The sequence below is a fragment of the Pongo abelii genome, chromosome 14 (assembly GCF_028885655.2).
Source record: "Pongo abelii isolate AG06213 chromosome 14, NHGRI_mPonAbe1-v2.0_pri, whole genome shotgun sequence".
Lineage (NCBI taxonomy): Eukaryota > Metazoa > Chordata > Mammalia > Primates > Hominidae > Pongo > Pongo abelii.
This window is the reverse complement of record NC_071999.2, coordinates 53,012,343-53,037,373: the sequence shown is the minus strand read 5'-3', so window position 1 is coordinate 53,037,373 and position 25,031 is coordinate 53,012,343. Positions and strand designations below refer to the sequence as shown.

The following is a 25,031-nucleotide window of genomic DNA, read 5'->3' as shown; positions in this document are numbered from 1 at the left end:
TGGTTGGTGAGTGTTTCTCATTCTGCATTACTGTGATCCTCTTCTGCCTACCTCTCCCATATTTAAAGGATCGTGTGATCATTCTGAGCCCACTGGATAACCCAGAATAATCTTCTTCTTTAAAGTGAGATGATTAGCAACCTTTATTCTGTTTGCAACCTTAATTCTTCCTTGCCATGTAACAAAACAACATTCATAGGTTCTGTAGATTGGGATTTAGACATCTTTGGGGAAAGGGGGTCATTATCCAGCCTATCAGAAATAATCCAAACTTTTCCCCTGAAAATTACACAAATATACATTCTGTCAGTTTTACAGAAAGAATGAGACTTTATATAAAGTACTAAGTCAATATCATAAGTCTATATATTTCTGAAAAATTTTTTTTTTTTGAGACGGAGTCTCGCTCTGTCACCCAGCCTGGAGTGCAGTGGCCCTATCTTAGCTCACTGCAAGCTCCATCTCCTGGGTTCACACCATTCTCCTGCCTTAGCCTCCTGAGTAGCTGGGACTACAGGTGCCCACCACCATGCCTGGCTAATTTTTTTGTATTTTTAGTAGAGATGGGGTTTCACCATGTTAGCCAGGATGGTCTTGATTTCCTGACCTTGTGATCCACCCTCCTCAGCCTCCCAAAGTGTTGGGATTACAGGTGTGAGCCACCGCACCCGGCCTGAAAAATTTTTTTAAAGGTTTTTGTGTGTGTCCCAGTAGATGCCCTTAAAATAACTGCATCTGGAAATGATTTGTCTATAAAAGGTCATAAACTCAAATTTATCTTCAGAGACGAGGCCACTCACACAAATGTAAGGAGTTGGCTAGATACTACTTAACAGGGAGTGGTAGAAATTTTGGCCAAAACTAGAGTGTATGCCCAGGCATTTAAAATTAGATTGTATAAACTGTGGGACAAATCTAGCCCAAAAGTGCCTGTTTTGTTTGTTTGTTTTTCCAGAGATGAGGTCTTACTTTGATGCCCAAGCTGTTCATGAACTCATGGCCTCAGGCAATCCTCTTTCCTCAGCCTCTCAAAGTTCTGGGATTACAGGCCACCATGCTGGGCTCAGAAGTACCAGTTTTTGATCTTGGTGTAACTTTGTGCAGTTGTCGCTTTGGGAAGCTAGAGTGAGATCTGCCTAAGAATTATGTATTCTGAGGTTGCGAGTGGACAAATCCATCCCTCAGCTGCATCAGCAGTTATTTTTAAGTGGTAAAGGGAAACACCTTGGGGCTAAAAACAAAGGGTAGAGGAAGAAAAACATTTGCAAAGCCACACTTCTGTAGGCAGATTTCTAAATTTGTTCATAGCAAGTTACTATCTTGTATTTGATTCTCCAGTGTCCCCTTTAAGGAAATCTGTAGGCTGTTTATTTTTTCCTACTGATAAGTATAACTTTTAACTCTGGGGATGTCAGTCAGCTTTTTTGAAATGATCTTGGTGCTAGAAAGACTTGTAACTGTTTAAGGGTCTCTCTTCCGCTAATCTTATCCTCCTAAACTTCTGCCATACTTGTGACATGTGAAATGCGTGGGTGTTCTGAGTAGGTTTCTGCTTTCTCAGCGTAGTGCCTGGCACTTTGTAGGCCCCCAATAAATAATTATTGCAAGAATAATCTCAGCTCGGTTCAGTGGCTCACACCTATAATCCCAGCACTTTGGGATGCCAAGGTGGGCAGATTGCTTGAGTCCAGGTGTTTGGGTCCAGCCTGGGCAACATGGTGAAATCCCATCTCTACAAGAAATGCAAATATTAGCCAGACATGGTGGCACACGCCTATAGTGCCAGCTACTAGGGGAGACTGAGGTGGGAGGATCACTTGAGTGTGGGAGCTGTGATCGTGCCACTGCATTCTAGCATAGGTGACAGAGCAAGACCCTCTCTCAAAAAAAGAATAAATTTCAATTTATCTCCCGGGAGGACTGGCTTGAAGATGTTAAAGAAAACTCTAAGGGCCCCCTTTACACCTCTTGTTTAAAGCCAGAATCCACTTAATGCTAGACCCTTGCAGGGTGCCCTACCTGCGTCTCCCCTAACTATATAGCCAATACAAAGAATTAACCTCCCATAGCTCACTGAAAGAAGAGAGAATAACAAATTATATCGTATAAAGAGGCATTTCTGAGGCAATAGATGTTATTTAATTATAAGCTGAATATTAGATGATAACGAAATTTTGTGAGCAGTTAAACAATGGCAGTGTGGTTCTGTAGAGCTATGTCTGCATATTGAACTGAACCGTTAAGAGTGAAATGGGGTGACAGCAAGGATTGTCTTTAAGATACCAATGGGAATGGTAGAGAAAGAACCTATGAAAAGCCACTCTTTAAGAACAATGAGAACAACAAATATGTCAAAATGAACTCCAGAATTCAGGAAATTAACCAAAGGCAATGTGGGAAGTTTTACTCAAGAAAACCACCTGAATCTCAGCAAGAGCAACCTGCTTTGTAGCATTTCTACTTACCCTAATTTCATCTCCTTCTGCCAAACTTTGTGTTAGCCTTGACAACCAACAGTGCCACAATCCCAGGGAAAACCAGCAGCCACTGGAGGGTATAGAAAGGCTCTGAAGCTCCCTCAAAACACCATCTGCTGAGAATTGTTATTTGACCTGACAGTTATGTGTGGCATTTTTCTGGAAACCCCCCTTCACAATGTTGCAGAATTTTGCTCCTTCAGCTAAAATTGGGATCTTGTCACACAACCAGGAAAATTTGGGCATGCAGACACATTGAAGGGTGAGTAGAGCAGGATTTTATTGGAAAAAAAGGAAAAAAGAAACCTCAGCAACGCAAGATAGAGTGCTGTTAATAGGCCCCCCACCCCACAGATTGATTCTTAGATCAGTCACCACACAAGTTGAAGAGAGCAGGCTCCTCCCCTATAAGACACAAATTCCCTGGGGCTCCATCCACTTCCCCCAGTGCACATGTCGGGCTCCAGTCCTCTGTGGGCATGCCCAGACAAGCCCTGGACAGGTTCCCTCATGTGCAAAAAAGCATGTGAGATAAACACTTACGGGGTGAGGCGAACATTCTCAAGGGACCCTTTTTTATCTGCCTAGGCATTTGGCTGTCTTATTCCCCCCTCTAAAGAAGTACATCTAACTGCTTTTAGAATAAGGATAAGGATAAGGATGAAGATCAAGCTTAACTGCTTCCTGCTAACAAGCAGTGCTATTTTGGGAAAATGGCAGTCAGATTTCCCTCAGAGGCCTACTTAAGGGTCCCTGGCAAAAGGGGCCATCCTCCAAGGCTGCTTTGCATGACCATTTGGAATTCGATGGCCCAAAGGCTAGAAGAGACAAACTGGGTTATTGGAAAACATATCAAAACAAAGCAAGGTGGGGGTAAGGACAGCTCAGAAATCCCGAGGCCTTTTACCAGTTTGCACAGGGAGAAAGAGGCCAAAAGCCCCACTGGTAAAAGACCTTTTACCCTTTTGCCAGCATGTCAGGCTTCTGGGTTCCCTTCCCCTAAGCCCAATCCTAAGCCAAACAGTCTAAGGTTTGGGAAATTAATTCTTCCCAGTTTGGAGGATGCATCTAAAGGGAGTGTCCCATAGTATGGAGACATAATTGCCTATTAGTGAAGAGAGGACAGGAGGAAAAAGGAAAAAAGGTGTTGTTTCCAGAGGAGTCCCAGATGTTCAGGATGCATTTGAAAGTGGTACAGACTGGCTGGGTGCAGTGGCTCATGCCTGTAATCCCAGCTGTTTGGGAGGCTGAGGCAGGTGGATCATCTGAGGTTAGGAGTTTGAGACCAGCCTGAACAACATGGTGAAACCCCATCTCTACTAAACATGCAAAAATTAGCCAGGTGTGATACACACCTGTAGTCCCAGCTACTCGGGAGGCTGAGGCATGAGAATCTCTTGAACCTCAGAGGTGGAGGTTGCAGTGATCTGAGATAGTGCCACTGCACTCCAGCCTGGGTGACAAAGCAAGACTCTGTCTTAAAAAAAGAAAGGGGTACAGACTGAAGATGAATGGCTACTCATCTAGAATGAGGGGAATGAGGCATTCTAGGTTCCCTTCTCTTCCTAGCAAATACCCAGGGTATGTGAGGTGGGGAAAGCAAGGCATCACTCTTTCTCTCTTCTGTCCTTATATCCCCATGTCCCAGCAACTGTGACATGGTGCCGCCCATGGGTGTCAAAGCGGCTTTCACCCTTGTTAACGGGGCCCTAGGGGGTGGTAGTATCCACTCTTACCCATGTACACCATACCTCCCCTGCTATCAGTAGTCTTTGAATTCCCTAGACCTTGTTTATGCTGTGGATACTAGCATGACCTTTATCCATGAAATGGGAAGCTTGGCTTTATTGCCAGGAATTAGTCATCCTCACCTATGTGGTGCCTTTTAACCTCCATATCTGCCTCTGGATCCCTCAGACCCAGTTTTCTTTCCAAGGGCTTCAACCCAAAGCTTAGAATTGAGTTTGGGACAAAATTGTGTCTTGAGGGGTTGCATTGACTCCTTATCATAAGCCGAATGCTAAGGTGAAGCTGTGGGATTGGGTCCTCCTCCAGCAAGGGAGAGAAAAGAATGTCCTGTTACACACCCAGATAACTGGTGGCTATCGTTATGCTTGCTAAGATTTGGGTGCCTGGGGCTTGGCTTTGGTTAGCTCCGTTGGTCTTACTTTCCCAAAAAGGAAACCCCCACGTTATGAGCACCCTATTTATTCCCATCACCTGGCAGGATTCGCAGGATAATTGCTCAAAACTAGACTATTGATCCAGGTTTTTATATCACCCATTCTCTTTTGTTCCTTCTGAGCTGCAGCCAGAGATTTCTGGTTGGTTCACAGGAACAAGCATGGTTAGTCTAAAATGTAGGCAAAAACTTAAAAACAAGTAATGAGTTTAGAATTTAATGACAAATGTACAAGTTTTGAAACATAATTTCTCTCTCTCCAGTCCTCATTTTTGTTAAAAAAAAAAAATCATGATAGGACTGAGTTGTTTGCAGAATAGACTTTAGTCTTGTACTTAGCCTGATTATTGCATAAAGTGCAGTAAGAATAACTATTTCTACATAGGCCTTTTAGATTGGCTTTGGTGGAACTCTTCCACAAGAAATCTCAGATAAGATCTTTTAAAGCTGAGCCCAGTCATGGGTTTGTATCCTCAGATACCTGTGAGTTGGGTGATCCTCTCCTCTTAAGGTCCCAAGATAAACTTGGAGCTCCTGGGCCTGTTAGAAAGTGACATTCTTTACTGACTACAGGTCAGGAAGCTGTAGTCTACAGGGACTGTGTAGACAAGGGTATGAAGCCAGTTTTCCCAAGGGGCTTTTATTGGCTCTACAAGTCGAGCTTGACTCCTTAAAGGGAAGCATACCCTTCCAGTCAAAGCCTTGGTAAAACAACCAGTTTCTCCAGTTGCATCCTGTTGCAAAAGAAAATGGATTTTTCTTGCACCAATGCAAACAACTGTATTGCCATAAGTTAAGAATACTCACAAGTAGTTCCCAAATTCTGGAGAAGCCAAGCAGAGAGAGAGAGAGAGACAAATAAATATGCTCCAAATTTTGTTCACAGGAGTATACCTTTCTCAATTATTAAAGGCTGTAAATAGCTCAAAATAAGTTTCCTTGACTCTGAAAAACAAACAAAAAAACAAGGATCAGCAATATTCCAAGCAAAAGTCAAAAAGATTACTTTAGTTTTCTACTAGTTCACTCCATTCAGTTAACTCTTGTTTTGCTTGATATTCATGAACATTTCAGCTCTTCATGACTCCTGTACGTTTTTCCTTTATCCCAGTGTCACAGTCTCCAAAGTTATTAGAAACCTGTATTTGAGAGCACCTGTCAAAGATATACAGCTGATTATAAATGATCTTTTGAAGAGGATCCAAAGAAGACAACAATTGTATATGATAACAAAATGCCCAGAGTAGTTACAGTTAGAAACATAATTGACAAAGACATAACCCCCTTAATTATGATTGATAGCATATACTTCAGACATTAGAATTTTAGAAATCCCAAGTAATTTTGGAACATATATTAGTATTATTCACTAAAATATAATCTAAAGAAGATTAAATATCATTTTGACAATCCCGTGTACCTAAACATGTCAAATAATCCTGTTTACCTCTCTTTTGGATACTTCAGGGGCCCTTTTAGCATCCAAAATCCAAGCATCAGGAAAGACTATTTTGAAACTGAAGTTTGATTATTTTGGGAAGCCTGTTAAATACGTTAGAGGTTTAAAACACTTGATGTTATGAAACAGAATTCCAGATTACTGTAAGTTATTTATTTTGCCAAAATGATGACTCAGAAATCTTAAGAAAGCAAAAACTTTTTATAACCCTTTACCAATTTTGCTAAGAAATTAGTGTCTTAAGAGTACTTTGTTGTGCTTTTATTTCAATGCTCAATTTATAGAAAAACCATATAATACCTTTATGAATTTAGTCAATATGTTCCCACATGGAATTTCTTTTGCAAGATTAATTTTTACAGTCCTTCCACAACTTGTTTGAACTTTTAGATTATCTAATTCAAGGCAATCCTTTAACTTAGGTAAGAATTTGCATTTCCACACCTTCTTATAATCTTTTTCTAAAGACTTACCTTACTGTTCTTACACACCTCTCATGTAAGTCTATTTCCAGTAGTTTCAATTACATTATAATAGTAACTCCTAGCAATTTGTAACTTTAATGTAAAACCTGGTAAGTTGTTTTAATTACTGCTAGGTGCAGCCAAGTTTTGACTCCTTCCAGCATAATTAAGGTTGTGGTTAATTCCGTATGTCCCCAGGCCTTACCAGTTGTGAAACAGGGAAGTCAAACAGTTCTCAAAGACCAAAAAAGCAGTTTATTACCTTAAAATATTTAGCAAACTTAGTATCTGACCTGCATAATTTAGTCCACCTATTTACATTTTGATCACATCTGCATTTTACCAATAATCTTTAAGATTGTTTTTATTTCTTAAAGATTAAAGTCATGTAAACTGAAAGGTACCACACCTTTTATCCTCCCTTTTACAAAATATTTAATTCAAGTGCTTATCCTTCTTTAAGTAAATTAGAGCTCTTTTTTATAGATGTCACATACACACAATATATATAACTACACAGACAGGCAGAAGGATTTTTAGCAGCCGTAAGATTTTTCATTTGCCAATCTCCTAATTGGATTATTGGCCTCCAGGTGGAGCCCTTTAAGAGACAGGGCTAGAAAAACATGCAGCTTCTAAGGCCTAATAAACAGGCATAGGTTGGGCAAAAACAGATTTTGAGAGGGATCTAACCACTTTTAATTCCTGGGGTTCCATGAGGAAAACAGGTTTCTTCCCAAAATGGAGTCAGTGGTGCCTTCTCTGTTTTTCCCAAGGAGTCCCATGCCCCTGGGAGTTATCTTGGGGCTAGTCATGCATGCATTGAGAGTGACAAGGCAAAATGAAGAAAAATAATTCGGTCGACTGAGAAAAACCCTTTTTCCAGCAAAACAAGATCCAAGAAAAGAAAACCATAAAGGCCTTTTAAGTATACTTATAACTTAGATATCCACTTTTAATTAACCTGAGTGCTCTTTACTAAAATCCTTTTAAATCCCTTGTTATCTGACTTTAGATGTACCAAGCGGCCATATTATTTGCTTTCAAACTTTACTAGAGGCTCAGAGAAAGGAAAATACAAAGTGGTTCGTGAGGGGAAGAGAATCAACAAATAGCAAAGGTTGCACAGACATCAGACCAGAAAGCATTCATTCCCTAAGCCAGGATTGAACCCAGCTGCCATTGTAAAATGGTGGGGCTAAACAAAACATTGCCACGTGGTTACAGGTCATGCTCTCAAGGATGTAAAACAAGATGGAGGCCTGCAGCAAAGTTTGCTGCTGACTATACAGAAAGTCATGCAAAGCACACCAGATTGGCTAGAGCTTAAGACCAACCTCACAGATCCTTTTTCATAATTAAAACTTTACAGAGAATATAAACAATGATCCTTATCATTTCTGGCCTAGTAAAATGTCTTCTAAAAAGGAAAAAAAAAACCTCTTACTTAAAAGTTAACTGCTGACAGGGTAGAGAAAAGGAAAAAGTTTAAAGTGCAGGGTTGGAAAGACACCTGGAGGAAGAACCTCTTACTCTTATGCAAATGGGTTCTTCCAACAGGGAGAGAAATTTAAGAGGGGAGCAGGGGAGCTGCCAGTTTGCCTGTCCATCCAGAAAAAGAAGGAAAAGGCTGACATGCCCAACCCCTGGGAGCAACAGCAGTTGGGAGGGGAGGGAGGCATAGTTTTCTCTACCTTCAGAAGTTCGAGGACAAAAAGGCTTAGAAGCAAAAGGAAAAAAGATTTTTTGGTTTACGTCTTACTCTTCCTCAAGTCCTACATCTGGGTGCCAAAATGTAGCAGAATTTTGCTCCTTAGTTCAGCTAAAACCAGAATTTTGTCACACGACCAGGAAAATTTAGGCATGTGGACACATTGAAGGGTGAGTAGAGCAGGATTTTATTGGGTGAAAGGGAAAAAAAGAATAAAACTCAGCAAAGCAAAATGTAGTCCTGCTAACAGGCCGCCCCCACCTCACAGATTGATTCCCAGGTCACCACACAAGCTGAAGAGGGCAGGCTCCTCCCTTGCATAAGGGGTGAATTCCCTGTGCTTCCACCCACTTCCCCCCATGTGCATATCAGGCTCCAGTCAGCTATGGGCATGCCCAGACAATCCCTGGGCAGGTTCCCTCCTCTGTGCAAAAGTATCTGATGTAAACACTTATGGGGCAGGTTGGAGATTCTCTGGGGAGCCCTTTTTATCTGCCTAGGCATTTGGCTGTCTCAATAAGGTTTGACTTTATTTGACCTGACTGAGCGCTCTCTCTTTGTGAACAGTCTTTTCTCTGCATGCATTTGTCAAAAACAATCAGTGACAAGAGTTTAGTATCACAGCTGCCTGAGGCTGCAATAACAACTGAAGCAAATAAACAGCTGACTTAAAACGTAGAAAGGAAAGCTTGGAAAATAAGATATCCACATTGGGCTTTGAAAAGCTCTGACATATTCCTGGAAATCTAGAAGGCGACATGCATGCTCAGTGTTGTATGTATGCCCAGGTAATACCTAAGGTGGCCCTAATCTGTCACCTCTGTCTGACCTTGAGGCTTTGTGCAAGCAGGGAGTGAAGGCACGGTAGAGTTGTAAACTGCCTGCAAAAGCATTGAAAGTGTGCTCCAACATGCACATAGAGCTCACTTGGCAAAGGCAGGGAGACTTACCTGTTTGAGGCAATTATAGAAACCTCTGTCTAATCATAAGCTAACCACTAAACTAACAGTAAAACTTCAAGGATCATACACAATATATTGCAGATGACATGATCTTGCATATAGAAAACCATAAGAAATCTACTAAAAAACTGTTAGAATCAGTAAGAGGTTGCAGAATACAAGATCAACATGCAACACTGCATTTCTATACAATAGCAATGAATAATCTGAAAATAAAATAACTCAATTTACCATAGCATAAAAAAGAGCAACACACTGAGGAATACAATGAACAAAAGAAGTGCAAGACTTACATTATAAACTCTAAAACATCATTGATATACCCAAAAGAATTGAAGGCAAGGACTTGAACAGATATTTGTACACTCATGCTCATAATGGCATCATTTATAATAGCCAAAAGGTAGAAGCAACCCATGTCCATTGACAGATGAATCAATTTTTAGAATGTGGTATATACATACAATGGAATATCATTCCGTCTTAAAGTGGTAGGAAATTCTGACACTTGTTATGATACAGGTGAACTTTGAGGACATGATGCTAAGTGAAATAAGCCAGTCACAAAGGGACAAATACTACATGATTCCACTTATATGAGGTACCTAGAGTAGCCAAACTCATAGTGACAGAAAATAGAACAGTTTTTGCCAGTGGTAGTGGGGAAGGGAGATGGAGAAATTGGAACTCTCATATATTGCTGGTATAAAATGTGACAACCACTTTGATAAACCTTTTAACAATCCCTCAAAAGCTAAACACAAGGGTGGGTGTGGTGGCTCATGCCTGTAATCCCAGCACTTTAAGAAGCCAAGACAGGTGGACCACTTGAGGCCAGGAGTTCGAGACCAGCCTGGCCAACATGGCAAAACCTTGTCTCTAAGAAAAATACAGAAATAAAATTAGCCGGATGTGGTGATGCACGTCTGTAATCCGAGCTACTCAGGTGGCTGAGGCACGAGAATTGCTTCAGCTCAGGAGGTGGAGATTGCAGTGAGCCAAGATCATGCCACTGCACTCCAGCCTGGGCAACAGAGCAAGACTCTGTCTCAAAAATATATATATAAAAAAGCTAAAAACAGTTAAACTTTATGACCCAGCAATTCCACTTCTTAGTTATGTACCCAAGAGACTTGAAAACACATCTGTGCAAAAACTTGTACACAAGTATTTTTAGAAGCATTATTCGTAATAGTCAATAGCAGGAACAACCAAAGTGTCCAACTAATGAGTGGGTTAATAAAATGTGATAAGTCCATATAATGGAATATGCTTCAGCTATAAAAAGGAATGAAGTACTGATATATGCTACAACATGAATGAACCTTGAAGAAAACAGATACTAAGTGAAAGAAGCCAGACACAAAGCCCCATATGGTGTGATTCCACGTATATGAAATGTACAGAATAGACAAATCTTCAGAGACAGAAAGTAGATGAGTGGTTTCCAAAGGGATGGGGGAGGGAGCAGTGGGGAGCAACTAATAGGCACTGGGTTTCTTTTCAATGCAGTGTGAAAATGTTCTGAAATTAGATGGTGGTTCTTGAATAACTATCAGTGTACTAAAAACCGCTGAATTGCACACTTTAAGAGGGTAAATTTTATGGTGTGTAAATTATATCTCAATGAAAAAGTATAATATGAATTTGAAATATGTCAATGTAGGGAAACAACTTAAAAAATGTGTCTTTCAACTTCTGCAATTTCCCAGGGACAAAATTGTTTTTTAGATTGGTAACTTGAAATAATATAGGGCATAGAGTCAGTATTATAGTTTGGAATTCTGACAGTATAAATATTTTATCTCAGTTTAGTTCAGTTTCTTTACCTTTGTATGTATACCAATATACATAAATTAAGTCATCCCATAGTGCATTGAAGAAAATAAAATGTTGATGGGCCAAGCATGGTGGCTCACGCTTATAATCCCAGCACTTTGGGTGGCCGAGGCGGGTGGATCACCTGAAGTCAGGAGTTCGAGACCAGCCTGGCCAACATAGTGAAAACCCATCTCTACTAAAAATACAGAAATTAGCTGGGTGTGGTGGCGTGCGCCTGTAGTCCCAGCTACTTGGGAGGCTGAGGCAGGAGAATTGCTTGAACCCAGGAGGTGGAGGTTGCGGTGAGCCAAGACTGCTCCACTGCACTCCAGCCTGGCAACAGAGCGAGACTCCGTCTAAAAATAAATAAATAAAATGGTGATGAATAGAAAAACATGCTATAGCTAAGGAAAATAGGGGGCATGGAGACAAGGAAGCAAATAAGGTGAAATCGTGGTACTCATTGAATGGTGATAGGTGTGTGGGAGTTCATTGCCCTATTTTCTATTTCTGGTATGTTTTAAATTTTTCATGTAAAAAAAATTCCTTTGTTCTCCACATCAAAAGTATTCCCCCAATATCCTGTTTAAAATGCCAGGGAGTGGAAAAGTTTGGGTACTCTCTAAAGATGTCCTTGATGCTGCCAGAATTCCAATTCAAGGATGATAGGTGTGGAAGGAGTGTGTGGGACACACTGTAGTGAATTTTTATTGACTCTATCGCAGTACTTTGAACACAGATGTGAGATTTAGGCCATCTGGATTAGTTTGCTAGGGCTGCCATAACAAGATGCAGTGATTTTGGCTTGCCTATGGCCACCTGCTCGCTGAATCTTCCTGTGGCCTTTTCTCTGCGCATGCATCCCTAGTGTCACATGTGTGTCCGGATTTTCTCTTCTTATAAGGACACCAGTCAGAATGGATGAAGGCCCACCCTAATTACCTCATTTTAACTTAAACTGCCTCTTTAAAGGCCCTATCTCCAAATACAGTCACATTCTGAAGTACTGAGGATTAGGGCTTCAGCACATGAATTTTGGTGGGACACAGTTCACAGCATAACACCGCCCAAGAGCCTGTATAAACTTTATTAATTAAATGTTGAATTAATATGTAATTATTTTATTTTTTGAGACAGTGTCTCACTCCATCACCCGGGCTGGAGTGCAGTGGCATGATCACGGCTTACTGTAGCCTCAAACTCCTGGACTTGGGTGAACCTCCCACCTCAGCCTCCCAGGTGGCTGGGATTAGAAGCACCACCATGCCAGGCTAATTTTTTGTATTTTTAGTAGAGATAGGGTTTCGCCATGTGGCCCAGGCTGGTCTTGTACCCTTGGGCTCAAGTGATGTGCCTGCCTTGGCCTCCCAAAGTGCTGGGATTATAGGCATGCGCCACCTAGTCCAGCCCAATACATAGTTCTTTCCAGCAGTTTTTATAAGACTAAGCCTTTGATCAGTGATATTGTCTCCCTAATTATAATATTTGAATGGGCAAATGGTTTTCTTTGTAACAACTGACTTTATGGCATTTTAAAGGAAAGTTTGCTACAAATAGGTACTTTTTAAACTCCTAAATAAGGCATATTCTCTCCTGAATTTTTTGCTTAAACCTCTCTTTTAAATGCTTTGGCTATTTTAACTTCTGATACATAGAATCAAAGAATATTAGCATTAGAGACCTTTGAGGGCGTGCAATTCAGGGATATGGAATAGGTTTCAGTTATGCACCATTACCCATCCAGTGACGCTGGTTGCTGTGTTGAAAAGGCTTCCTAGGTTGAATCTGGGCTCAATCAGTGAGAAACAGTATGTGCCATACCCAGTGCAGCCTAGTGTCCTCATAGCTGTCATTCATCATTCACCATATGTTTGAGAACCTCTGTGTGCCAGGCACTTCTGTAGGTGCTGAGGATATGGCAGTGAATAAGACAGAGTGAGCCTGCCTTACCAGAATTTATGAGGCAGAGGAGCAGGGTGGGGGTGGGGGGGAAGACAGATAATAAGCACATCAATAAATAGAATAAGTCAGATAGTGCTAAGTATAATTTTCATGCGCGTCTGTGTGAAGAGACCACCAAACAGGCTTTGTGTGAGCAATAAAGCTTTTAATCACCTGGGTGCAGGCGGGCTGAGTCTGAAAAGAGAGTCAGTGAAGGGAGATAGGGGTGGGGCCATTTTATAAGATTTGGGTAGGGAAAGGAAAATTACAGTCTAAGGGGGGTTGTTCTCTGGTGGGCAGGAGTGGGGGTCACAAGGTGCTCAGTAAGGGAGGTTTTGAGCCAGGATGAGCCAGGAGAAGGAATTTCACAAGATAATGTCATCAGTGAAGGCAGGAACAGGCCATTTTCATTTCTTTTGTGGTGGAATGTCATCAGTTAAGGCAGGAACCAGCCATCTGGATGTGTACGTGCAGGTCACAGGGGATATGACGGCTTAGCTTGGGCTCAGAGGCCTGACATTCCTGTCCTCTGATGTTAATAAGAAAAATGAAATAGTGGTAAAGTGTTGGGACGGCGAAAATTTTGGGGGATGGTATGGAGAGATAATGGGCGATGTTTCTCAGGGCTGCTTCAAGCAGGATTAGGGGCGGCATGGGAACCTAGAGTGGGAAAGATTAAGCTGAAGGAAGATTTTGTGGTAAGGGGTGATATTATGGGGTTGTTAGAAGAAACATTTGTCATGTTGAATTATTGGTAATGGCCTGGATACGGTTTTGTATGAATTGAAAAACTAAACGGAATAAAAGAAGGAGAAAAACAGGTATTAAAGGTCTAAGAATTGGGAGGACCTAGGACATCTAATTAGAGAGTGCCTAAGGAGGTTCAGCATAGCCTTGCCAGCAAAGATTATTTATTTACTTTAAGAGTTAAGAGTGGCGGTTTGGGGATAGCACCAGGAGATATCAGCTGTGATGGCTTGGAGAAACAGTGTAAACTGGCAGTGTAATCAAGAGCAGGGCATGTGTGAGTAGTTGAGAACGGTGAATAGGAGTATGACTAGAGAGAAGATAGTAGGGATGACAAGTTTTTTGGGGCAGAGTCTAAGTTGGTCTGGTGTCTGGAATGAGACTGGGGCCTAATAAAAAGGAGCGTCTATACAGGAGCTTAAATGGGCTGTACCCTGTAGCATTCTGAGGACAGGCCTGAATTCTGAGAAGGGAAAGTGGTAAAAGTATTGTCCAGTCTTTTTTAAGTTGGTGGCTGAGCTTGGTGAGGTGTGTTTTTAAAAGACCTTTAGTCCATTCTACTTTCCCTGAAGACTGAGGACCGTAAGGGATATAAAGGTTTCACTGGATACTAAGAGCCTGAAAAACTGCTTGGCTGATTTGACTAATAAAGGCCGGTCTGCTATTGGACTGTATAGAGGTGGGAAGGTCAAACCGAGGAATTATCTGACAGAAGGGAAGAAATGACCGCGGTGACCTTCTCAGACCCTGTGGGAAAGGCCTCTACCCATCCAGTGAAAGTGTCTACCCAGACTAAGGTATTTTAGTTTTCTGACTTGGGGCATGTTGAGTAAAGCCAATTTGCCAGTCCTGGGCAGGGGCAAATCCCCAAGCTTGACGTGTAGGGAAGGGAGGGGGCCTGAATAATCCCTGAGAAGTAGTAGAATAGCAGATGGAACACTGAGAAGTTATTTCCTTGAGGATAGATTTCTACGATGGAAAGGAAATGAGAGGTTCTAAGAAGCGGGCTAGTGGCTTGTACTATAGCATAGCCTGCCTTTGCTGGTGTGTGGCGATTAGGCCTGGTGGAACTGCTGTCAATAAACCAAGTGTGATCAAGGTGAGGAACAGGAAAGAAGGAAATATGGGGAAATGGGGTGAATGTCAGGTGGATCAGAGAGATATAGTCATGGGGGTCAGGTGTGGTATCAGGAATAATGTGGGAGGCTGGATTGAAGGCCAGGCCAGGAACAATGGTAATTGTGGGACTCAACAAAGAGTGAGTACAGCTGAAGGAGCTGGGGAGCAGGAAGTATATGTGTCAGGTGTGAGGAAGAAAATAGATTTTATAAGTTATGAGAACTGTAGAGAGTGAGTTGAGCCTAGTTTGTGGTTTTAAGGGCCTCTAAAAGTATTCGGGTGGCGGCGGCCGCTGCACACAGACTTGAGGGCTAGGCAAAACAGTAAGGTCAAATTGTTTGGATAAAAAGGCTACAAGGCGCGGTCATGGTTCTTGTGTAAGAATTCCAACTGCACAGCCCTGCACTTTGGCTGTGGGTAATGAAAAGGGTTGGGATGAGTCAGGGAGAGCTAGGGTGGTGGCAGGCTCTAAAGCTGTCTTCAAGGAACAGAAAAAGGAGTGGGGAAAGGTTTTAGGATCTGTGGGGTCAGCTAGGTTTCTTTTTGTGAGTTTATATAATGGTTTTGTTAGGATGGCAAAACCAGGTATCTAAAGTCGAAAGGATCCAACCATGCTTAGGATGTAGAAGGTGTTGGGGTTTGAGAGATCAGTCAGACACGATCGGCAGGGAGAGCACGTGTGTTTTTATGAGAATTACACCGAGACAGGTAACAGATGAGGAAGAAATTTGGGCTTGACTGAAGTAATGGGGGCTGTCGGTGAAGGCTTGTGGCAGTAGAGCCCAGGTAATTTGCTGAGCCTGATGGGTATCAGGGTCAGTCCAAGTGAAAGCGAAGAGAGGCTGGGATGAAGGGTGCAAAGGAATAGTAAAGAAAGCATGTTTGAGATCCAGAACAGAATAATGGGTTGTTGAGGGAGGTATTGAGGATAGGAGAGTATATGGGTTTGGCACCACAGGGTGGATAGGCAAAACAATTTGGTTGATAAGGCACAGATCCTGAACTAACCTGTAAGGCTTGTCTGGTTCTAGGACAGGTAAAATGGGGGAATTGTAAGGAGAGTTTATAGGCTTTAAAAGGCCGTGCTGTAACAGGCGAGTGATAACAGGCTTTAATCCTTTTAAACCGTGTTGTGGGATGGGATATTGGCATTGAGTGGGGTAAGGATGATTAGGTTTTAATGAGATGGTAAGGGGTGCATGATCGGTCGCTAAGGAGGGAGTAGAGGTATCCTATACTTGTGGGTTAAGGTTGGGGGATACAAGAGGAGGATGCAAAGGAGGCTTTGGATTGGGAAGAAGGGCGGCAATGAGATGTGGCTATAGTCCAGGAATAGTCAGGGAAGCAGATAATTTAAAGTGTCTCAGCCTAATAAGGGAACTGGGCAGGTGGGGATAACTAAAAAGGAGTGCTTAAAAGAGTATTGTCTAAGTTGGCACCAGAGTTGGGGAGTTTTAAGAGGTTTAGAAGCCTGGCCGTCAATACCTACAACAGTTACGGAGGTAAGGGAAACAGGCCCTTGAAAAGAAGGTAATGTGGAGTGGGTAGCCTCCATATTGATTAAGAAGGGGACGGACTTACCTTCCACTGTGAGAGTTACCCAGAGTGTCTGTGATGGTCCTGTAGGCTTCCGAGGCGATCGGGCAGTGTCAGTCTTCAGCTGCTAAGCCAAGAAGATCTGGGAAGGAGTCAGTCAGAGAGCCTTGGGCCAGAGTTCCAGGGGCTCTGGGAGTAGCTGCCAGGTGAGTTGAACAGTCTGATTTTCAGTGGGGTCCCGCACAGATGGGACGTGGCTTAGGAGGAATCCTGGGCTGTGGGCATTCCTTGGCCTAGTGGCCAGATTTCTGGCACTTATAGCAAGCTCCTGGGGGAGGAGGTCTTGTAGGAATGCTTGCCTGCTGTGGCTTAGGCGTGTGTGGCTTACGCATTTTGAAGTTCTTGTATGCTGGAGGTGTGGCTGGATTTTGTCTCAAAGCAGAGGCAAGTAATTGTAACTCAGAAATGCATTGCCATCTGGCTGCTTCCTCTCTATTATTGTACACCTTGAAGGCGGGGTTGATTAATTCCTGTTGTGGGGTTTGAGGGCCAGATTCTAATTTTTGAAGTTTTTTCCTAATGTCAGAAGTGGATTGGGTGATAAAATGCATATTGAGAATAAGACGGCCTTTTGACCTTTTAGGGTTTAGGGCTGTAAAGTGTCTCAGGGTTGCTGCCAAATGAGCCATGAACTGGGCTGGGTTTTTATATTTGATGAAAAAGAGCCTAAACGCTGTCTAATTTGGGATAAAAAAAAAAAAGGAGCATTAACCTTGACTATGCCTTTAGCTCCAGCCACCTTTTTAAGAGGAAATTGCTGGGCAGGTGGGGGAGGGCTAGTCACAGAAGGAAACTGTAAGCCGGGTGTGAGGAGGGTAGGTGATAAAAAGGATTATAGGGTGGCGGAGCGGAGGCTGAGGAAGAATTGGGACCTAGCTCTGCCTGGCAAGGAGGGGAGAGGTCAGATGGGTCTGTAGAAAAGGAAGATTAGAAAGACTCAGCGATGCTTGGGGTTGGGACTGAGGGGACAGGCAGGAGGGAAAGAAGAAAGATTTGGGACGAGTTGCATTGGGAACAGAGACCAGGGAGGGACCGATGTGTAAAAGAATGCCTGGACGTCAGGCATCTCAGACCATTTGCCCATTTTATAATAATAATTATTTAGATCTTGTAGGATGGAAAAATTGAAAGTGCCGTCTTCTGGCTATTTGGAACCACTGTCGAGTTTGTATTGGGGTCAAGGGCATTGCAGAAGAAAATAAGGCATTTAGGTTTTAGGTCAGTTGTGAGTTGAAGAGGTTTTAGGTTTTTAAGAACACAGGCTAAGGGAGAAGAAGGGGGAATGGAGGGCGGAAGCTTGCCCATAGTGAAGGAGGCAAGCCCAGAGAAAAGAGAGAATAGAGACACGGAGAAAAGGGGTGGGGGGGTTCTTGCCCCCCAGAAAAGCAATGAAGGGGTAGAGACACAGAGAGAAGGGGTCGGGGGGGTTCTTGTCTCCCAGAAAAGCAGAGAAAGGGTCGGGGCACAGAAATAAGGGGTTGGGGCACAGAGATAAGAGGTCGGGGCATGGAAATAAGGGATCGGGGTGCAGAAATAAGAGGTCGGGGCATGGAAGCAAGGGATCGGGGCGCAGAGATAAGGGGTCGGGGCACAGAAATAAGGGATCAGGGTGTAGAGATAAGGGGTCGGGACACGGAAATAAGGGATCAGGGGGTTCTTGCCCCCCAGAAAAGCAGAGAAGGGGTAGAGACAGGGAGACAAGGGGTTGGGGTTCTTGTCCTTCCCCCAGAAAAGCAGGACTTGCCGCTAAGGGTGAAGGACCAAGTAAGGCGTCCCTGCGTGGCCAGACACCTCTGAAACGTGGGTGAATAATCAGAGAGGCGTCCCTGCAATGATTAAACACCAAGGGAAGGCTGCCTTCCTGAGTCCGTGACTGGCGCCGGAGTTTTGGGTCCACAGATAAAACATGTCTCCTTTGTCTCTACCAGAAAATGAAAGGAATTGAAATTAAGAGAAGGGAGAGATTGAAGAGTGGCACCAAGATTGAAAGGAGAAAGTGGTTGAGGGATAGTGAGAGAGGTTGGAGAAGAGAGTAAGAAGAGGCTGCTTATCCGATTTAAAATTGGTGAGATGTTCCTTGGGCTGGTGGGTCTGAGGACCCGAGGTCGTAGGTGGATCTTTTTCACAGAACAAAGAGCAGGAGGACAGGGGATTGATCTCCCAAGGGAGGTCCCTGATCCAAGTCACGGCACCAAATTTCATGCACGTCTGTGTGAAGAGACCGCCAAACAGGCTTTGTGTGAGCAATAAAGCTTTTAATCACCTGAGTGCAGGTAGGCTGAGTCCGAAAAGAGAGTCAGAGAAGGGAGATAGGGGTGGGGCCGTTTTATAAGATTTGGGTAGGTAAAGGAAAATTACAGTCAAAGGGGGGTTGTTTTCAGGCAGGCAGGGATGGGGGGGTCACAAGATGCTCAGCAGGGGAGCTTTTGAGCCAGGATGAGCCAGGAGAAGGAATTTCACAAGGTAATGTCATCAGTTAAGGCAGGAACAGGCCATTTTCACTTCTTTCATCATTCTTCAGTTACTTCAGGCCATCTGGATGTATATGTGCAGGTCACAGGGGATATGATGGCTTAGCTTGGGCTCAGAGGCCTGACAGTCTCATTTTGATGAAATGTAATGTTGATATTTGGTCAAATTTATTATAACAGTGTTCTATTTAAAGTGTCCAGGGTTTGAAATAATGTGCTTCAGTAACCTACAATTACCTTTAGGAAAAGCACACCCCATACTAATGATGTTAGACTTGTGCAAGGCACAATGGCCATATTTGTTATTTTATTTTATTTTTTGTTTTTTTGAGACAGAGTTTTGCTCTTGTTGCCCAGGCTTGAGTGCAATGGCATGATCTCAGATCAGTGCAACCTCCACCTCCCGGGTTCAAGCGATTCTCCTGCCTCAGCCTCCCAAGTAGCTGGGATTACAGGCACCCGCCACCACGCCCAGCTTATTTTTGTATTTTTAGTAGAGACGGGGTTTCGCCATGTTGGTCAGGCTGATCTCGAACTCCTGACCTCAGGCGATTCACCTGCTTTAGCCTCCCAAAATGCTGGGATTACAGGCGTGAGTCACCACGCCTGGCCATTTGTTAAATTTCAAAGTGGTATTTCTCAAAGTGTAACCATGAACCATGCATATCAGAATCACCTGGGTGTTTGTTACAAGAGTGATTCAAGAACCTGTTCCTTACCATCTGAATGGGAAGCTTTGTGTGAGACCCTATGCATATTTGAGCACTGGAGCCCTGAAGCCTTTAAGGACCTGTCTTAGTCATTGCCACTCACTATCTGAGAATCTTAGCACCGCTTTCCCCTAGGCGTTTTTATTTATAAGCCAACATAGACAAAGATAACAACAAAGAAACCCAAACAGAAAAACAGGTAGAACTAAGAATACATAGATTACTTTTAAGAAGCATTAATGGGGAGTGAATTTAAAAAAAGAAATGGGAATTTCACATGTGCCTCTAAGAAATCAAATTGCTATGTACATGTTCATGTGTATTTATATATATAGCTCCATAACCCCTCATCCAAAACCTTTGGGTCTGAATGTATTTCAGAATTTGAAATTCTTTTTTTGCATTTTGGAAGGTTAATAGGATTTATATACCATGTGTTATATGTCCCCATTAAAGCCAGCAGCAGCACTTTATAAGTCAAACAAGCATATGAAAATTTATTTGGCAAAAACATATATACTCCATGACCCAGCCTTTTCACTCCTAGGTTTATATTCTTCCAACAGAAATAAGCACACACGCACATGTAAAACACATGTGCACATTATAGAAGCTTTATTTGTAATAGCCCTGAATTAGAAACAATGCAAGTGAACATCAAGATTAGGTAAATTTTGTTATAAACAATGGAATACTATGAATTACAGCCATACAGAGATAAATATCTCAAAAACAATGTTGACTGAAAGATACCAGACACAACAATGCATAATGTATGATTCCACTTAGACCAAATTAAAAACAAACTATGAGATGGTGGTAATAGTGGTTATCTTCGCAAGGTGACACTTTTGGGGTGATGGTAAAACAGTTCTTGATCTAGGTGGTGGTTATATAGGTGTGTTCATTTTGTAAAAGTTCATTGAAAGCCTATGTGCATGCTATACCTGAATTTAAAAGTTAAAAAAAAAATGCTGCCACTTTACTTAATTTGCTATCATCTTGTTTCCATAATCCATTTGAATCTTTCAAATAGATTCAAATATTTATGGAGCCCTACTAAAACGCCAGGGACTACACTAGGCATTAAGGATACCCAAAGAGCCTTATTTATTTATTTATTGAGATAGGGGCTCACTTTGTCACCCAGGCTAGAGTGCAGTGGCACAATCTTGGCTCACTGCAGCCTCGACCTCCTGGGCTCAAGTGATCCTTCCACCTCAGCCTCTTGAATAACTGCCACTACAGGTGTGTGCCACCATGCCCAACTAATTTTTGTATTTTTTTGGTAGAGATAGAGTTTCACCATGTTGGCCAGACTGGTTCCGAACTCCTGACCTCAAGTGATCCACCCACCTCGGCCTCCCAAAGTGCTGGGATTACAGGTGTGAGCCACCGCGCCTGGCAAGAGCCTTCTTTACTTAGCACAGAAGATTGCTTAATAAATACTTCTTGGTTATATTGCTTGCCTGTTTTGTTAGATCCTACATGAAACAAACTCCTAGGGGATAGAACTAGCTACTGAGCTGGTGTTTCTACCACCGTTGTAACCATTGGTTCTTGCAACTATTGCTCCTGGCCACTTCACTTCTAGCCCTTTGGGTCAGTCAGCTAGACACCCAAACAGTTCACCTGGGATGGCTCATGGAGAAAAATCCACGCATGGTAGCTGGGGTGGGATGGTGGCCTCTTGGGACTTCACTGCACTTCCCTGTTCTGACCTGCTGATCTACTATTTCCCTGATTCTAAACTCCTCATTCCATCCCCTAGCCCTTTAGTCCCTTACTATGGTTCTTGCCCAACATGGCATCTTTCATTACTGAACCTGTTGACCACCTATTCTTTCTCCTTCCATTTGAATTCAACTCTTTGGTGGTAGCATGAGCAGGGATGTTGGTTAAGTTAGTGAACTGCCATAAGTATTTGTAAACCCAGTGTACGCAAAGCCATTAAGAAAATGAAAGCTATCCTGGCCATGGATTGCTTCTGTGTAGCACTGCTGATAAGCAAGACTGGTGAAGCAATGTGTGGTCAAGAGCACTTGGTTTATTTTCACCAGTGGCAACAACAGAGGGAGGAACAAAGTGCAGGTGTGTGTCCTGCAGTTCTCAAACTGGTAGACCTAAAACATTTTGTGGACAAGTTGAGCCCTTCTTCATACTGTCTTAAAGCTGCTGCCGACTCCCTCAAGGCAGTTCATGGCTCCTACTTGCCAGACTTCCACCTGTGGTCTGGTTTACCTCTCTTGGGGTTGCAAGAATATCTTACCTAAATAGTCACTTTCTCTGCATCCCAAGTATCTTGTTGATTGAAACAGCTTATGGTGTGAGTCAGGTTTATCTAATTCTACTGATTTATTTCCACTAATAAAACACAACATAATAAAATTCTCAAATATGCATGAACACATAATTATATCCCTTTAAAAATACAGAACCTGCTATAAGGTACATTTCACATGCATGTTACTTAATAATTTCCCCTACAACATAGTAAGTTGCCCTCATTTTTCCTCACATTAGTAAATTGGCATTTGGATTTCAGCTTCCTTACCCAGTTGTGAACTTTGTGTACATCTTTAGCCAGAGTATCACTTCTGTTTCTATTTTGGACCCTAACTCCTCCTTACACCTATAGAAACAGATATTCTTCATGTCCCTGCCAATAATTGGAATGCAGTATTTGCATTTCCTATTCTGAGGATCCTCAATACTACTTGTTTTCATTCTGACCCAGAAAAAGAAAAAGTGAAGAAAAAGAAATACTAAAAGGTCATTTTTTTCATTCAGCTAGCATACATTAGGCATTTAGCATTAGCAGTTACCACTCTGGCTGCTAGGTATATAATAGAAAGACATGGTCTTTAGTCTAAAGGAGCTTACTTTCTACTGAGGAGACAAGCAATCAATAGAAATCAACATGACATCTTCCATAATATACAAGTACTGGCAGCCTTGTCAGATGCATCAGACCTAAATCCTCAAATAATCAAAGCTGTGCTCAGCCACAGAAAATACCCTTCCAGAGTCACACGCGATTCCTGAAAGGTGAACATATTTCCTCTTCATTCACATAAATAGCGTTTATGAAAACTACAATATTGATGTATACTTGTCTTCAGCCATTTTGAAGGAGGAGGCTGACTTGCGGGCATTTTATCTGCAGAATTTAACTTATTGCTTCACAAATGCATCAGAGGTGAATTCAACCCATTAGGAATTTAAACCAAGCTATTCAAAAAGACAAAAACGGGTGGCTTTGGAAGAACACAACTTGTGATGTGTCTCATTTAAGCCTAGAGCCTTATGAAATCAAAAGCTACCTCTGAAGTCAACATACAGTAGAAATGGTGTAAGGTGAGATATGCCAAGGTCCAATTCGGTGAGTCCAGGTTTCACAGAGGAAGGAACCTTGAACTAAGGTACGAAAAACTAGTAAGGATCTTGTTAAGGCAGACTGAGGGTGGGTGTCGCATTCAGTTCAGAAGGAGCTGCAGGTGCCCTGGCAAGGAGGTAGGAACCAGCGTGCTGCACTGGATGAAGCACAAAGAAAGATGCTGAGAGTGCAGGGTGCAACAGCAGGGTGTAGTATAATGAGAAAATTAGTCCAGGGAAATTAGGAAAGCTCATATGTCAGGTTAGGGATTTTATTCTACAGGTGATGGGAACTTCCAAAGACGTTTGGGAAGATGAGACATAACTAAATTTATGCTTTGAAAAGTCACTCTAGGAGTAATGTCAAAAATGAATTGGAGGGTTAAGATGATAAACTTTATGTTACGTGTATTTTACCACAATTAAGAATAAAAATAAGCCATTCAGTTGATTGGTGGAGTAAAGCTGCAGGAAGAGTCTGGGGAAAAGGTGGCGCGGGCCTGGCCTAGGGGAGAGGCAGGTGGGACCATGTGATGGGGATGGATTCAAGAGACAAGAAACAGAATGGACAAGAAAGAGCAACTGCTGGATGCAGGGAAGGGAATCAAATTTGAGCAGTTCAGCAGATGGTAGAGCCCTTCTCTGAGAAGAATACAGGAGGAAGTTCAGTCTGAAACACAGCAAGCCAGAAGGATGCGGACAGTCAAGTAGAGATGTCTGGTGTGCGGTGGGGCCTGGAGCTTAGGAGAAAGGTCTGGGCTGTAGATAATATTGTTTGGGGAGTCATCCAAGAATAGGTAGAAAGTGAATCTACAAAGGAAAAAAAAAAGTATCAAGTTATCAAAAATAAGTCTTGTTATCAAAAATAACAAGTATCAAGTCAAACTGAAGTTGGTGAGAAGTTTCGCTTACTTGCTACTATGTTGCTTTTGTCCATGAATTGATCTGATAAACAAAATGAAGAGTGATACATGATTGAATACAACGTTATTAACCAATATTATTATGCAGAAAGCCAAATATTTAAATATTTTATTTTTTGAGATCGGGTCTCGCTCTGTCACCCAGGCTGGAATGCAGTGGTGGGATCATAGCTCACTGTAGCCTCGATATCCTGGGCTCAAGCAATCCTCCCACCTCAGCCTCCCAAGGAGCTGGGACTACAGCCAAGCGCCACCATGTCCCACCAACTCCACCACACCTAGCTAATCTTTTACTTTTTGTAGAGACAGGGTCTCACTATGTTGCTTATGCTGGTCTCAAACTCTTGTGCTCAAGTGATCCTCTGGCCTTGGCCTCCCAAAATGTGGGGATTACACTGTGCCTGGCTATTTAAACATTTCTTTTCTGTTTTGAGACGGAGTCTCATTCTGTCCCCCAGGTTGGAGTGCAGTGGTGTGATCTTGGCTCATTGCACCCTCCTCCTCTCAGGTTCAAGCAATTATCCTGTCTCAGCCTCCTGAGTAGCTGGGACTACAGGTGCATACCACCACACCCGGCTAATTTTTCTATTTTCAGTTGTGACAGGGGTTCACAATATTGGCCAGGCTGGTCTTGAATTCCTGACCTCAGGTGATCCACCTGCCTCGGCCTCCCAAAGTGCTGGGATTAGAGGCATGAGCCACTGCGCCCGGCCTATTTAAACATTTTAAACATGAAAATGAGAAAAAGTCTGGAATGGGAATTTAAGGAAGTGTGGTAGGTTTAACTGACAGTACAAATATTGTAAAGTCCTTATCATACGACTTGGCACACAATAGATGAAAAATTAGATGTTTTGGAGAACCTTAAGTATTCATTTATATTTTTAATTTATTGAAGTACATAAAATGGAAGATGTGGAACACAATGCACATTGTTACCTTTAATTTTCACTTTTTATAAAACTACTCGGCTGGGCGCGGTGGCTCATGCCTGTAATCGTAGCACTTTGGGAGGCCGAGGCAGGCAGATCACCTGAGGTCGGAAGACCAGCCTGACTAACATGGAGAAACCG

The 25,031-nt window shown here is 42.6% G+C and overlaps 1 protein-coding gene across 7 annotated transcripts in view; it reads left to right on the top strand.

Annotated features, from left to right (window-relative positions):
• Positions 1-22,392, top strand: part of MED4 (mediator complex subunit 4) — a 42,080-nt gene extending 19,688 nt beyond the window's left edge. For 5 of the 7 annotated variants that reach the window (XM_054529041.2, XM_054529037.2, XM_054529039.2 and 2 more), the window contains one exon: positions 20,953-22,392. In XM_054529041.2, the coding sequence (XP_054385016.1) occupies positions 20,953-21,152 (200 nt within the window). In that variant the 3' untranslated portion in view covers positions 21,153-22,392. Of the gene's footprint in view, positions 1-16,509; positions 16,621-20,952 lie in introns of those variants that run through there. The other 2 variants (XM_054529040.1, XM_054529038.2) reach the window with 1 other exon arrangement.
• Positions 22,393-25,031: the final 2,639 nt, after the last annotated feature.